Below are 15825 nucleotides of genomic sequence, written 5' to 3'. Positions count from 1 at the left end.
CCTTAGCACAAGGAATTTGTGCACATGCATCCGTGTGTGCATGTTTGCGTGTGTTTCCATGCATGTGCTATGGGGTCTCATATCTGGGTGGGGCCTTCCCTATTGGCCCGTCAGCAGATTTCTCCATCCTCCCAGGACTAACAAGTTGAGCGTGCACTCAATGACACACAGTTGGTTATCTATCTACTGAGGTTTGCATTGGGCTAGAACAGAGCCTGATAGGGGAAAGTCAGTGAGGCATTAAGAGACAAGAGAGCCCCTCAGCTGACTGACCGGCTTCCCTGTTGTGCTCTGACTGCTGACTTATCGACTGTGTAACTCACGTGTTACCACTTTTCAGGCCAGTCTTTCACCACCATCCCATGTGAACTCGATGGCGTCACACCGAATGCTTGGCTTTATTGCTCCGTAGCTAAACGACTCTGCAGCAGGAGCAGAGAGCCCTGCGTGCGATCAGCAGCAGCGAGCTGGATCTCACCAATCCCACATTCCGACCTAAATCACGTTTATAACCAACAAAGAACACGTTGATGTACCAGGCTGCATTTTCACTGCAGTCAGCTGTGCCTGGTGGTGGGACCACTGGTCAGCAGATCGCCAGTCATTTGGCAGCAGCACACAGCTCAAAGTCACACAGCTCCGCAGTGGTGGTGTGTTCACGCTGAGCCCTGATTGCACCAGGATCTTTCCACATCCAAGACAACCTCCTGATTGCAGCTACTTCTCCCCTGGTTAGATCACGTGTTTGTGGAAACCCTTGTGTTTTTGTTAATGTGATAAGATCAGGCCATAATGGGGCACGGTTCTGTAAATTGCATTAAAAACAACGTGGGGTCGTGCATGTGCGCATGGATGTGTGTACACATGTACTCTATGCATGTGCTTGTGTTTGTGTGAGAGCACAATGGCTTTCCCTTGGGAGGTGATGGATACTAGCCAAGGAAATTCCAATGAAAGTAACCTAACCCAAAACGCCACTGTATCCGTTGGCCTACTTTCTCCACCTTTCTGGTGCAACCAAATGCAAGATAAAGGACCAAATAACTGATCAATTCACAAGGCTGCAAATACTGATTATTTTGCTATAGTTGATAACAGTAAAAGTCAATAAAATGTGTCGTAAATAAAGCCCATCACAAGTGCCCAAATACAAACAAGATATCTTCAAATAGCTTCAAAACCCAAAAATATTTAATTAATGATCATACAAAACAGATAAAACAGCAGATCCTCACTTTTGAGAACCTCTATAGATATATTCAGCACAATGAACTGTGTAGATGACTGATAGAAGACGGAAGCTGTTCCCAGACACACACAAACACACACACACACACACACACACACACACACACACACACACACAACAAAAAGTCTGCCTGTTTCAATCATAGAACAACACTATCACTATAGCAGACAAGAAACGACCATTCATAAAGCAGCAGACAGTGAGTGGCCAGTTTGCATGCCTGTCACCTTACAAGACAAACTATGTGGTCATATCTTTTTCCCGTACACTATTTATTCATCACAAATACAACACAAGAAACAACAGCAGAGTTTCGCAGAGATTTCTTAAGTTCCCTGAAAAGTATGAACTAGAATCTAGAAGAGACTGTGTGCTGATTTTGAATTCCTCCACAGTCTCACAAGCTCTTTGGCCAAGCTTCCACAGGAAAGAGTGGAAACCAAAGTCACAACATGTAGAAGTGTGCTTCAGCAGATAAGACCTGGCGCTAACCCACCCAGCAACCAGATAGAGTCTTATTAGCTGCAGGGTGGAAGAAAACACTGAAGTAAACTAAAGGACCAATCCTCATCCAGACCCGACAGACAGCTCTCTGAAGCATGGCCTCATTAAAAGGGACGTTACTAATTAGGAGCTCTGCTGCCAATCCAAATATTAGCTTTACACGGTCACATCTTTGACTTCTACAGGCCATCACAGCCACAGACCCCAAGCACAGACACAGCTTAGGCTGCTCTCGGTTTGCGTGTGCTTGTATACTTTGGAGCCTTTGCTCTCATGTGCAAGAGAGCAACCACAGGAGGTTGGGAGGTCTTCAGTTAACAAACAGTGCATATTTAGAAAGACGTTACATTCCCCAGAGCCTTGTTTGGGAACAGATGTGGAAAATAATTGTAATTTCTGAGCTCAAGCTTGACATGCAAATGTTCCACATCAAACCACATTCCTGGTGCTGGTGGCATGACGAAGCAGGAATTTGACTTGAGTCACAACAAAAATAATGTCATTCAGCGTCCAGTCACGTTGTCACATAAGCAGCACGTGTGGCTTTAAAAAACACTTCATCAGTAGTGAGTAGTGAATGTAGAGCACAGAGACAGTGTGATGTAAGATGAGTGAGAGAAACGCGAAGCACCGCAATTGTGGCGCTCATTACCTCTCTCACACTGAGCCCCGGTGAAGCCGTAGGTACACACACATCTGTTGGGAGCCACACACCTTCCTCCGTTAAGACAGCCATTTTCACAAACCGCTGGAGAAGAAAAGAGAGAAAAACAAACAATGACATGACGACAAAACAAGTAAAAAATTCACAGGATATTTTATGGTTTGTATGGGTCTCATGTTTGTAGGCCATCATTTATATTGGTTATGGTAACAATGCAGTCACTAAATAAATTGCAGACATCTAGGAACATGACGACATCGCTAAAAGGAAGTCAGATGGGGAAACAAACAGAGCAGCTATTGATCGGACCAGCCACAGACAAACTAAGGCACATTATCTAAACCACTTTATTTGGAGGTAAAACCCAGAATGCTGGCAATGATCCTTCATTACACTGGAAAACTGAAAACAGCACACACAACTATAAGTATGCAAGTTGAATCAGGAACATGATCTGTACACAGTAACAGATGTTTAAAAGAGTTTGATTGAAAATTTGTTTTCTCTTCCAAATAAGTCTGAATTTGCATCTGACTGCTCTTGTTTCTTGCCCTGTCACTCTTTGTTCCAGAAATAACCTCAGCCTGGGTGGAGATCATGCCTTCAGTCGCGTGTGCATCTGCCCATCTGTCCACTAAACTCGCATACTACTGGACCCATCAGCCAGCTTGTTCTATGAAGCAGAGCCGTATTTGTCTGACTGTCTCAGAGGTGGCAGGTGCTACGCCATGATTGGCCAGTCTGCGGTGGAAGGGAGGGAGGGGGGGGGCTTAAAGAAGGGTGAATTGAGTGAGATTCAACTCTTCTTTGTTTGGGAGGAGAGGGAGACCCACCTGGCGAGGACCTGCACTCTACTGTGTGTGCTTTTCTAGTTACTAATAGGAATGATGGCCAAAACTATCTATCAGCTCTGAGGGGCCGTCCTTGGGCACAGCCGTTTTGAGCTAAACGCTAACGCTGACATGGCGACACACTAACAAGCTAATGTTTAGCAAGTCTAATGCTTACCATGCTCACATCTTAGTTAAGCGTGATACTAACATTTGCTAATTAGCACTAAACTCAGGCTTAAAAGGATAAACTTTAGGAAATGGATGTTATATGTCTTTCTCTTAAATAAATCTAAGATGTTAATGTTAAAACATGCTGACAATGTTAAAGTGTGTCACAGCGGCCTTGTTGTATTTTCAGGATGATCCTTACGTTGACCACAGTGGTTTCCCACGTAGCCTTTCTGGCACTGGCAGTTGTCCTCGGCACATGTTCCCCCGTTCATACACCGAACGTTACAGTGCTGGACTGTGGGCACAACAACACAAACACACACACAGACATTTACACACAGAGCAGTGTTGCGAGTTAAATTCAGAGTACACAAACATGCGCTGCATATTAGATTTACAACATAAACAGAATGCACTCTGAACTCCAAAGTCATGCTCAGATATAATTTCCTAGAAAGTTATGGTGTGCAAACAGATGAGCGCATTGGGTTGAAGCGCTGAGAGCTGCAAGAAGAGCAACATGGAGGACATGTTTACTGTGGACGTCTTCCAAAGCACACACACCCAAAGGACTCACGCGCGCACGCACGCACACACACACATACACACACACACACACACACACACACACACACACACTATTTGCAAGATCGTGATTGCAACGTATATATAAATTGCTTGACGCAGTTTCAAGGGATGATTTTTTGGCTTAGTACCTCATATATTTGTGCCATGCTAGCTAGTGCTCATTACTCATGATGAGGAAAAGAAAACTTAAGAAAAAAAGATGCAGATGAAAAGATCTGAGCCAATTACAACCTCTTTGATTTTTATCCTAAGGAGGATAAGATATGACAAGACTGCACGTTTTCTGCCATCTATAATCTGTCACTGCTTGTCATTGTTGTTACTACATGGTGAAATGTTTGTTCTTCAGATTACAGCTTCTTTTAATTAAAAAAATGCAGGGTGTTCTAGGCCGTGCTTTTCGAAACACAATTTTTTCACATATTCTCCTATTTACATAAATCATATCATTACTGTGTTTATCTATAGGCCAAATACCAGTGAACGCCTTCATCTATGCACATTATATTATAAAACACGTAAAGCTGATGATAGCAAGCTTCAAAGGAGTTCACTCCGTGGGAAAGGGGAGGCACTGTTTAATGACCTGACTTGGATCCACAGGATGGGGCGATCTGGCCGGTGGGGCAGGTGCACATGTTGGGTCTGGAGCAGAAACCATCTCCACATGTACTCCGACAGATCGCTGCAAAGGAGAACATGACACTCGGTCAAACAACATAACAAACTTCCTTTGACAGGTGAAAGGTAAAATAACACTCCAATGCTCACTTTACGGTGCCAGGATTTGTCTGGATTGTGCGTGAGAGAAAATTCATGTTATGTATCTGTTGCTTGTCAGCCTGTCCCCTGCTACTTTTGAATTTCAGGTTTGAGTTTCATTTGGTGCAACTTAGGCCATGATCTAAACATCATACTGAACTCTCACCTATAATATTTCAAAACTAAAACAGACCACAGTCCAAATTTGGCCAAACCTTCCTTTTAACCTTCATCATGGCTACGTTATAGAAGCCCAATTGGCATCGAGCTATTTTCTTCTTTGAGTTTTGTTGCCATAAATGTGTACCAGTGTGTGTTTTTAGTTGGCGCAGGCGGTTGTCGCTCAGTTGTTCTCTTTCCCACAGATTGTTGTTGGCATGGTCCCCTGAACCCAGCTCCCATCAGGTAGAGTCCAGCCACTGACCCCTACTCCCTGAACCCCACTGCTAAACTATGTCATTAGAGCCGCGACAGGCATCCGGCCAGCCGACCCGCCAGACTGAAATCACACAACTCTAGAGCCCCTCAGACTTTCCTGTCTACTGAGGGGGAGAGGGGGAGAGAGGGAGAAGGAGAGAGAGAGAGAGGGGGGGGGGGGGGATAGAAAGGCGTGGGGAGGAAATACAAAGAGAAAAGAAACCAGAAAAATAACCCACTGCCTGAATACCAGAGGAAATGGACCAAAATGAATGACCACTTCCCACTTGTTTTAAGTCACGTTAACGGCTTATTGCGATCTTTAACCCAACTAAACAGTTGCTAATGTAAAATCATAGGGTGATCAAACACCTTTAAATATTTGGTTTGTACCTTAGTTAAGTCCAATTAATGAGTCCCAATATTTAGGCAAGTGGACAAATATTTGGCATCATAAAACAAAAAAAAACCACACACCTGTAAGACAGGTGAGTCAGAGAACAAAAGATAAATCACCATCTAGAAAGCTTTTACTGATTGTTTTCACTACTGTTATTAGAAGTTTTTGCTAATACAATAATCTAATGATAATTTAAACTGTTATGTAGTTTTTTACCTGTTGCAACTTTGAACCATCTGAATGCAACAACACTTCTGAAAGTCATCAATGTTTGTTCATTATCTGAAATACAGTTTTTTATGACAAACTCACTAAATAAGTGCAATAAATAAAGTAAATTTACATATTAAAGTAATATGTATAGTTTAGTAATATAGTATAGTGCATTTCATTCCTGCTGTATTAATTAGATACAGTTAAGACAAAAGATGAATTAATTTCTTATATGCTGCAAATCAATAAAAATAAAGGTCTAGTTCCGAGTCTCATTCCTGTTGTTTTTCCGATGAAGTAGGACTTTTTAAGTAATGTTACATGCATTCACTTTGCATCCCAGGTGTGTAACACTCTGTGACCAGATGGCTCCAATAAAAAAACAGCAGGGTGCTGGAATCTGAAAATTACAGATGTTCATGAAGAGCTCAAAATTCTACCTGACCTGAATTTAACACCATACAGGAATAATGGAGGCAATACTCACGAACAATACACTGGTTTCCTCCAGTCAGAGTCTTCCAGCCAGGGCAGCAGTAGGCGTTGTTCCTTGAGCCACACACATTTGGCCTGAGGAAGACGCAGCATCAGAAGGTCAATAACCCAATAACCAGTTCAGATCGCTCTCAAGTCAAGTCCATTGTATTCATGAAGACCATCATCACAGATCTGTCTTTGAGGGCTTTACAACCTGTCCAACAGGCAACATCTTCTGTCTTTAGACCCTCGACTGCTGAAAGCTCAGTGATTACTGATCCACATACTGTAACTAATACTGTACCCCCTCTGCAGAATCATCAAACGCAGCAGAAATAAGGACACTTCAACAGGATCAAAATTCATTACATGCTCGGCTCCATATCACTCAACATTCCTGTGACGTTTGCAGGATTAGCAAGGCCCCTCCCATAATACTGAAATATGTTTCTGCACACATTTTCCACAGAGCCTACTAATGACCCTCATCATAGGTGTCATGATTAGTGAGCAGCTCAATCGAAGACTGATTTTTCCCTTCCTTTTTGGTCCTGAATAGGTAAATCTATGAAGTATTTCACAAGAAAAAAAAGTTTTAAGACAATTTATCCGGTATTATTTACAACTGCAATTATCTAGTGACCCCTTAGATTCATCTTGTGACCCACTGTGGGGGCCTCGAACCTTATGACGAGAACCACTGGACTGGTATTAAGGTGTGTGTTCCTTGCGGGGCTGTTGCTACTGTAGGGCGCGGCCTGGCATTCCGCATTTGGCACACTTTTCTAAATCAAAATATTGTTGGTGAGGAAAATATTATGCTGCACAAGGTGTTTTAAGAAATTTGATACACCTGTAAAAAATAAATAAATATTCTATCTGACATGGAAGTGACTGCCTGGGCCATCCTGCTACAGGTCTGTAACAGGTCTACTACATATGTGAATGTGTAAGCTTCGCCTGGGCATGTATTGACCCAGGGCTAAGTGTATATACTGAACAGTGTAACTCCAAACAGATTGAGGTGAAAAATGAAACCTGATGGATGTCTGGTTACGTCAGCGTGACACAGTATGCGGCCTGTATGCACTTCCTTCCTCTGAACCCAGATGTTCTGATAAATGAACTTAAGGCATGTCAAATAAAAATGCCTGTGGAGGATGCTCATTGAGCTGTCTACAGTGTGACCTTCATCAGCTGCTTGCTGTCATCGCTGGACACACAAGTTCTTTCTTTTCTTTTCTTTTTTCTCTCTCTCCCTCTCTCGTACATACACACATGCACAAAACCTCTCCAGCAGTGACCCACTGTGTACAGCTGCAGATGTGATTTATCCACAACTGGGGTGTGGTGTTTTTGGCCAGAGGGATTAGACTGTTAGTCTCTCCCTCTTTCTCTCTCTCTACCACAGCCACACACGACCAATGGCCTCCTTTGTTTGCATGTAATTGATTATTGCGGTCGGCAGGAATGTGATATTCCTGCCAGTATCTAATTGCTCCGAACTTCCCATCACAGACAATGTCACTCATGGGTCTCAGCCTGCCTGATTCAAAAAAAGTGTTTTCTGACCTTCATTGATCATGAAGGTGTTCTATAGAAGAACAGACACCTGCTCTAAAACACACATGAAGATGCTCATTTAAATTAAAGGTTGCGTGTAAAAAAAAACAACTGGCAGTGTTAGAAAATTAAAATGTTCCAAAATCGGACCAAAAAGGATTATCATAGTCACATTACCCTCTGAGGACGTCCGAGCCTCCCCTCCTCTTGGCCCTGCTGGCTCTGGAGTCGGTCTGCTTGGTCATCGTCTCGCTGTCCTCGGTGTCCACCACCTCTGCAGTGTCTCCAAGCTCGGTGCAGAGCGACAGCAAGGCCAGCAGAGCCACGGCCAACTGCAGCAGCCGTCCTCTACACTTACTGTCGGGCATATCCACTCTCAAGTGTACGCAGCTCCAGTGCTCGGTAGAAAAAAATGTATCCTAAACTAGTTTCCCAGCCCCGTCGACCTCTGCAGTCAAAGCTGCAAAACAATACCAAAAAAAAAAAAAAAAGTTCAAAAAGGTTTGTGAAAGACGCAGAGGAGAGCGCAGGAGATGCTGCGCACAAAAGAAAAACAGCTGTGCTGCACTCTGAAAGGTGGCTGCTGTGATATCACTTCTATCATTAATAAGTTGTAAAATCATTCAGTTCAAGAATCGCAAAAGCAAAGCATGCAGTGTAGAAATGATCATGTGCAAAATTGCGCACGAGTGAGTCGTTACTTTACCTTGTCTCCCGAACAGGAGATTCGCCTCAGACCCGACAGAGGACTACTTCACTCTCACTTGCAGGTACTGCTAAATATAAGTTTAGAGGAAAACTGCGGAGAAGAAGAAAAGTCACTCAAACCTTTCGCTGAGCTCCTATAAATAGATGCGCATCGTAACTTCTGGAGTCTGCTGGTGCGCATCCAGTTGTGTGTTGACTTTGCACAGATAAGTTAAAGGAGCTGATGCATTCCAGAGGATGAGAATGGCAAAACTCACTGTGTCTCTCCCTCTCAGCAGAGCTCTTTCCTCATCCCTGCTCTGCTCAACTTTCCCTAAAACTTTTTTTTCTCTCTCTTTCTTCCGCTGCTCTCGCGATACAAAAGCTTGAGTGCAAAAAAAAGCACAAGTTAAACTCTGAACCACTAGCTTCGACTTTGAACCTTGAAGTTAACTCATAGAAGTTTAGAGGGAGAAGACAGAGCTTCTAATGCATTAATTTGTGTCAAATATAGACTATAAATAATCTGCTATTTTTCTTTTAAACAATGCACCTGTTAACTCTTGACTGTAAAATGTGTGTGCCACCTCCGAACAGGGAAAAGGGTTAATAACTTGTAAAAATGCCTTTATTAATGTTGATAAACAATTTGCTAATTCTATCAGTTATGAGCCATTCATAAAAACTAAAATCCCTTTGGCTGGTAAAGTCTGCAGGTATAAATGTTAATAAGATATCAATAACGTGTTTGCTGCAGAAGGTTCGTCCTAATTGAATAAGAGGACTAAGTTACAATTCTGCAGCTTGCTGGAAGAGAAGAAACAACTTCAAATTGATGTCCATTATTATTACAACTCAGTGGCGGCTGGTCAATAGAGGGCGCTAGGGCGCCGCCCCACCTTGAGCCACAACAAATAAAATAAAATAAATAATAATAATAATAAACTATACAAATTGTCAATATTTGTGTTTTTGAAATATGGAATCACCCAGTAATATGTGTAAAATATGATATCTGCGGTAAATATATGCTTTTCCCGCACGTCCTCTCTGCGTGTGCACGTCACTCTCAGCAGCTCTCTGGGGCGCTGGAGAAACTGCCCAAAAGAGGCGGGTCTATGAAGCAGTTCAGCCAATTGCTGATTAAAGATATAAATGTGTGACATACAATTTAGCCAATCAGCTTCCTCAAATAGATTCAGCTTGGGCTGCAGCGTCCAATCACATGACTGATGAACAATGAGGGGGCGTGTCGGCCGTTAAAACACTTCCTGGAAGTCTGTTCTCGTGGGTCCTCGCTCATGGCTCATCAGAGCAGAAATAAGAGCTTTGGGACAGCCGTCAATATGGCGGCGCAGAACAACTTCCGGTTCGAGCGAGGATCAAGGAGCAAGGAAATGAGGTTCCGCGAACCGGAAGTTGTTGAGGAGCGAGGAAATGAGGAAATGACAATTGAAATGACGGGTACTTCTCAAGTCTCTTAATTGCGTCCCCGTTTCCTTCACTTGCGTCCTTTCCTTGCGTCTTAGTCCCTCCCACCAGGGATGCATGGAGGAAACCATGCAAGGAGAGAGGAACGAGGAAATATGTTTTAAACTACATGAGACGTCCTTTCCTCAGTTGCGTCACATGAAGCAACATCTGTTTCTGATGACGGAGGATCAGCTGATCACAGCTGGATGTCAGTTTGCTTTAACAGCTGGAGAGACTTTTGAGAAGTTTGTGTCTGTTCACATGATCACTGTACTTAATAATAGTAACTAATAACACTAATAACTAATAAAGACACAGTAATCACCACTGTAGAGGTGTTTCTCTCTGTAGTCTGTTAACAAACTGTCCTGTGTTCTGTTTATAAGCACAGGATCCATTTCTACCGGCTGAATGTGATCGTCTTATTTATGAATTATTTGCGTCTGTACGTTTTGAAATTATGACTGTGGCATCATTATTAAATAACCCAGAATATGATTATTGTTTCTCTTAAATGATAAAACTCATCAAACACTCAGGAATGATGTAAAAAGTGTTTAGTCTCTCCAGCTCTCTCTGACTTTAATTGTTTTCATAATAAAAGTTATTGAGGGAAACATCAGATTATGAAAACACAAATCTTTCTAATAAATGAAGAAAGTTGTTTGTGGTCGTTTTGTTGTTCAGACCTACAATGAACATTTATTTAAACCAGACTGTGAATCAGAAACCTAATCAAATATAAAGCTTGAGTTTATTCTGTGATCTGTCTTCACTCTGGTGTGAAACTCTGGTGTCAGTCAGATCGGCTGCAGCGTCCAATCACATAACTGATGAACAATGAGGGGGCGTGTTGGCCATTAAAAGACTTCCTGGAAGTCTGTTCTCGTGGTTCCTCACTCATGGCTCCTCCGAGGTCCCTCCTCCATCCTCGCTCCTCCGAGCTACATTAGAGCTTTGGGACGGCCGTCAATATGGCGGCGCAGAAACCACTTCCGGTTCAAGCGAGGATCGAGGAGCGAGGAAACGACAATTAAGAGACTTGAGAAGTACCCACTTGTCTCTTATTTGTAATTTCCTCGTTTCCGGTTGAACCGGTTTCAACCGGAAGTTGGAAATGACGTCTTATGGAGGACGTCTTTAGCAGGACGTCTGATGGAGGACGTCTGATGTACCCCAAGACCCGTTTGAGAGGAGAACTTTGACAGCAGACTAGCAGGAAAGGGAACCAGTACATGCAAAGCTTCTCTACTAGCTGTACCAGACAGGTTTGGCTAGCTGGATGACGTCATGCTAATAACTTATTTAGCTTTTTAAAACAACGGGGACAGATCCAGCACGGACAGTTAGGGAGTGAGGGAAATGGAAACTGTCTGAGAAATGAATATATAGTTATGAATAAATAATTATATATATATGTGTGTGTGTGTGTGTGTGTGTGTGTGTGTGTTTTATATTATAGTGAATATTATTATATGATATATATATTATTATATTATACTGAATTGCTTGTGAGGGTGACAAAAATAAGATGTCCTGACGTGTTTGTCAAAGTGTTATTTACTGCTTTTTTCATATTGGAATAAAGGTTAAATATTTAACTGCAAAGTAGTAATACGTGTTTGATACCTTGATTGTTTTGCATTAAATCATACTGGGATCTTTGCTGAAATTGATTGGATGTGGCACAGCCCTACCTTGAACATTGTCCACCAGCCGCCACTGTTACAACTTATACATCGTTTAAATGTATATTTACTGTCGAAACAGGTACCCAAATGTCGCCAGAGAATCATGATAGCTAATTTGTCAGTGACTTCTAAATAGACACACTTTAGTTCACAAAATCCCAACTTAAACTGTTTCAATCCGCTTCATCTAGTATTGAATTATGTCCTATACATATATACACTGTGCATGCTGTGTGTTTTGAGGAATTTTGTCCAGTGCAGTGATAGTTTTCACACACACTGATTCATGTCTGCAGCCACACCCAGCAAATATAGAGTCAGCCTGGCTCCTCTCTCAAGTATGCTATCACTCTAAAGCCTCTTGACACTGTATATTCCACTACATTAGTTTCCACTATCAGCTTTTTCCCTTCTTTCTTCTTCTCATTATCATCCACATTCTCCTCTCGCACATGTCCGAACACGGCCTCAACCTGCACTTACTCATAGATTGTGTTGATTTAGCACATTCGATCTTACACTGTTGACCACGGACAATAGTTTTCATAGTAGTCATGAAATATGACCACGACTTTGAAGAACTTTGTAAGTGAAAGGCTGGGACAAAACATTACATTTTCTGTTTCTGTTGACCCACTCCGCTGTGCCTCTAAACCGCAACCCTAAGCCCTTTTCTTCACCTCTTCTGTCAAAAAAAAAAAATGGCGGTGACCTGCCGAAGCTGCTCCGACAGGCGTCTCGCCGTATGTAGTATTTCATCTGGTGCACAGGGTAGTATATATATTATTAACTTCTACAACTTTTATTTTCCATCGTCTGACACTCAGGTTGAGGCACGCATCTCCACTAGCCTCGCTGACATCTCCAGTTGGATGTCTGCCCACCTTCTCAAACTTAGTCTCAACAATACTGCACTGCTTTTTTTTCCCCTGGAAAGTCTTGCCTTCTGCAAGGCCTCTCCATCACCGCTGACAAGACCACGTTTACTCCTGAACTGACTGCCAAGAGTCTTTGTCTGCCTCAAGACAACTCAGGCAGCACCCAAAGTGCAATCCTGCAAGTTTGCTAATTTCTTTTCTAATCACTGTCCTTAAAAAGCTTCTTTATTTCTTTTATAGTTATGTCCTGTTTGGGCGACTGCAGCTCTCTCTCAGACAACCTCCCAAAAACACGCCCTGTAAACCCCCCAACCACTCCACCAAAATATTGGAGGCCGCCCCATCTTCAGTTTCACAAGTTTCTCGATCTACTCCCTTTGTAAACTCCCTTTCCTGCTTGCCCATGACCTTCTGTATGTAATTTGAAATGCTTAGGCTTTCTGCTTCCATACCTCCATGTCATGGTTCAGATGTTTTCTTGCCCTGCAGCTCTTCTGATCATCGCTTCACTAAGTCTCCTCTCATCTTTTTGCCAGCTGCGTAGTGGAGGAAACAAACTGTGTACATTTGTATTTGAATCGGCGCCTAGTATACTTTCTTTTTTGCATGTTAATGACCTCACTTCTGAATGATGAAATAATCTAGATTTGTATACGCTGATGACACACTACAGTATATTATTAATATGATTTAAATGCTCTCTTGATTATTAAAAAAAAAACTCTCCTGACCTCTGTAATTTGTTGAAATCACCTTATTATTTTAAAAACTCCATCATGCATGTGTGACACCCGACTAAACTTTGATATGAATACAGGTGATCTTAAATAATGAGTCAACAGTCAGTTTGGGTCAAAGTGCCATAAAAGGGTGGTTTACGATAATCGGGGTCACTAGCATCAATTCAAGAAGTTAAAAGTTGAAGTGTCTTGTAGACTTGCAGCGCACCAATCAGCAGGCCGATGCACTGGAAGTATGCTATCAGGGGATAGCTAAAACTACACACAAGACAAACCCCTGTTTTCCCAATAACAGGAAAAAAACACCCAAACTACTACCAGTGCCACAGCAAACTTTAAACCATATCACCCCAATTCAACCTCCCAGTGCACCAGCTGGTCCTCGTGACTGGAGGCCAACACCAGCACTAAAACAAGATACAACTAAATATAAGCACCATACTATATCTACTAAAACACAAGACGTAAATAATTTACAATGTAAGGGAAGCGACACCCATCATTTCGCCTTGCCACTGCCACTACTCCTGCACAGTCATGACCCAAGGAAGCATGTGCACAACAGCGATCACAGGAGCAGGAATGAAGCTGACACACCTGTGTTTCATGAGCCTCTTAACCGTTGAGGTGCTGGGTCCTAGAGTCCCTCCTAGTACCCATGTATTGTTTTTATTGTCTGTACAGCGTCATGTCTCATTTACTGCTGTTGAAAATGACAAATTCCTTAACCACCAACCAGTGATGGAAGAAGTACTCAGACCTTATACTTACGGTAAGTAAAAGTAGTAAAAGCATGCGTTTAAATCTTCTTTAACTAAAAGTACAAAAGTATTATGAAAATATACTTATATAAAAGTAGTCATTATGCAGAATGGCTCATTTCAGATTAATGTATATTACATGATTGAAATAAAAATGATTAATACATGAATGTGTTCATCATTTTATTATTACAGCTGGTTAAGACGGGACAACTTTTAATTACTTTATATGTTGCTGTGTATTGTACATTTCCCTCTAGAGAACTCCTATTTTATCTTGATGAATAACGATACGTCATATTTTATTTGTTGATTATATTTTGTGTTATCAAAATATGTAACTAGCAAACTAGCAACTAAAGTTTTGCACTTTTATGGCGTAAAAAGTACAATATTTGCCTCTGAATTATAGCGGCGGAGAAGTATAAAGTAGCAAAACATTGATATACTCAAGTAAATTCAACTTAAGTACAAAACTTGAGCAAATGTACTAGTTAGAGTTGGAAGTTTTTTCCTTATCCGAATTGAGTGTCAAAGAATAGAGGATGTCGCATGCTAAACTGATCGTAAAGCCCCAGATATTCTGCTATATAACTAACTTTCCACCACTGCCATCATCTGTTATTCATAAATTCATATCACCAAGAAGCTAAATCCGAAACTATACGTAGATGTCACACAACATTCATTCAAGATTCATGTCAAACCTCGGTTGTGTCTTTATATATTTGGATGTATTGCTCTGTCACAGGCAATTTCCTTGACCTCCATCATTATATATACTGCACCTGGCTTTTAAGAACAGTCTCTTCCTTCGTGTACTTCATGATCTATGACCAAGTCAAGACATTAACTCATTTACACAGCTGTTGGACAGGCACATTTTTTCACACAATCTTTCAGATTTTTATTGACTCAAGCCCATGTTAACCACCATGGTTTGGAGTAATTAATCACAATTACAGATCACCTTCTCCTGTTTCTTCTCTCTGCTACTCAGTTATAATTTGCTGACTGAATCCATTCCCTCTCTTTTGCTCTCTTACATTATCATTATCTTGTCGCTGAAATATATATATGAGGCTCAACATCCCTGTGCCTTATAACTATGAAAGTAATATAATAGTGGAATAACTGGTGGTAAGGTTGGTGATGTAAATGAGAGCTGAAACGTTATCTTTCTATTGGATGTGTTGTAAGATAGGAACATCAATTACAGTAAATGGTATGTATGAGTTGACAGAGGAGACAAAGATCCAGAGGAAAGGAGAAACGGTCTTGAGTCAAGGAATGAGAGAGTCTGGGGGAGAGGCAGAGGGCAGAAGTGGCCACTGTTGATTGGTTTGTTTTGACAGTAAAACAGCCTCTCCCTGGTCGTCTTGGAGCCTCGATTCTCCCTCTCTCTCTCTCTCTCTCTCTGAGCGTATAGCTGAGATCAACCTCTGAAACATAAGCATTGCCTTGCCTTTGACACCGCTCGACGTCGGGCATTGACATGCTTCTATTGCAGATGTTCCACCCCATACTCACATCTGTCCGTTTAACATATAGCTACGGCCAGGAGACAGTTAGTTTGTTTAATCCTTACAAAAACAAGAAATAGTGTAATAACATTAACATTTTTACAGCTTTTTGATACGTGTTAATTTGAGATCCAAGATTACAGGAAAGCCGTTTTTTTTTTTAAAATCTATGAACTGATTCGGCCTAACTGTTTCCCCCTGTTTGCAGTCCTTCATATTTACGAGTGTTGT

The 15825-nt window shown here is 41.8% G+C and overlaps 1 protein-coding gene across 1 annotated transcript in view; it reads right to left on the bottom strand.

Annotated features, from left to right (window-relative positions):
• The window catches only part of fbn1 (fibrillin 1), a 58391-nt gene extending 48783 nt beyond the window's left edge, over window positions 1-9608 (bottom strand). The window contains exons 1-5 of the mRNA XM_076078764.1: window positions 8019-9608; window positions 6289-6371; window positions 4596-4694; window positions 3621-3716; window positions 2406-2501 (exon numbers count right to left, since the gene is read on the bottom strand). Coding sequence (XP_075934879.1) covers window positions 2406-2501; window positions 3621-3716; window positions 4596-4694; window positions 6289-6371; window positions 8019-8209 — 565 coding nt within the window. The 5' untranslated portion in view covers window positions 8210-9608. The remainder of the gene's footprint in view (window positions 1-2405; window positions 2502-3620; window positions 3717-4595; window positions 4695-6288; window positions 6372-8018) is intronic.
• Between the last annotated feature and the right edge of the window lie 6217 nt (window positions 9609-15825).

This window comes from Anarhichas minor, unplaced genomic scaffold, assembly GCF_050575085.1.
Source record: "Anarhichas minor isolate MPS153535 unplaced genomic scaffold, ASM5057508v1 ptg000067l, whole genome shotgun sequence".
Taxonomy (NCBI): Eukaryota; Metazoa; Chordata; class Actinopteri; order Perciformes; family Anarhichadidae; genus Anarhichas; species Anarhichas minor.
This window is presented reverse-complemented; position numbering and strand designations above follow the sequence as displayed.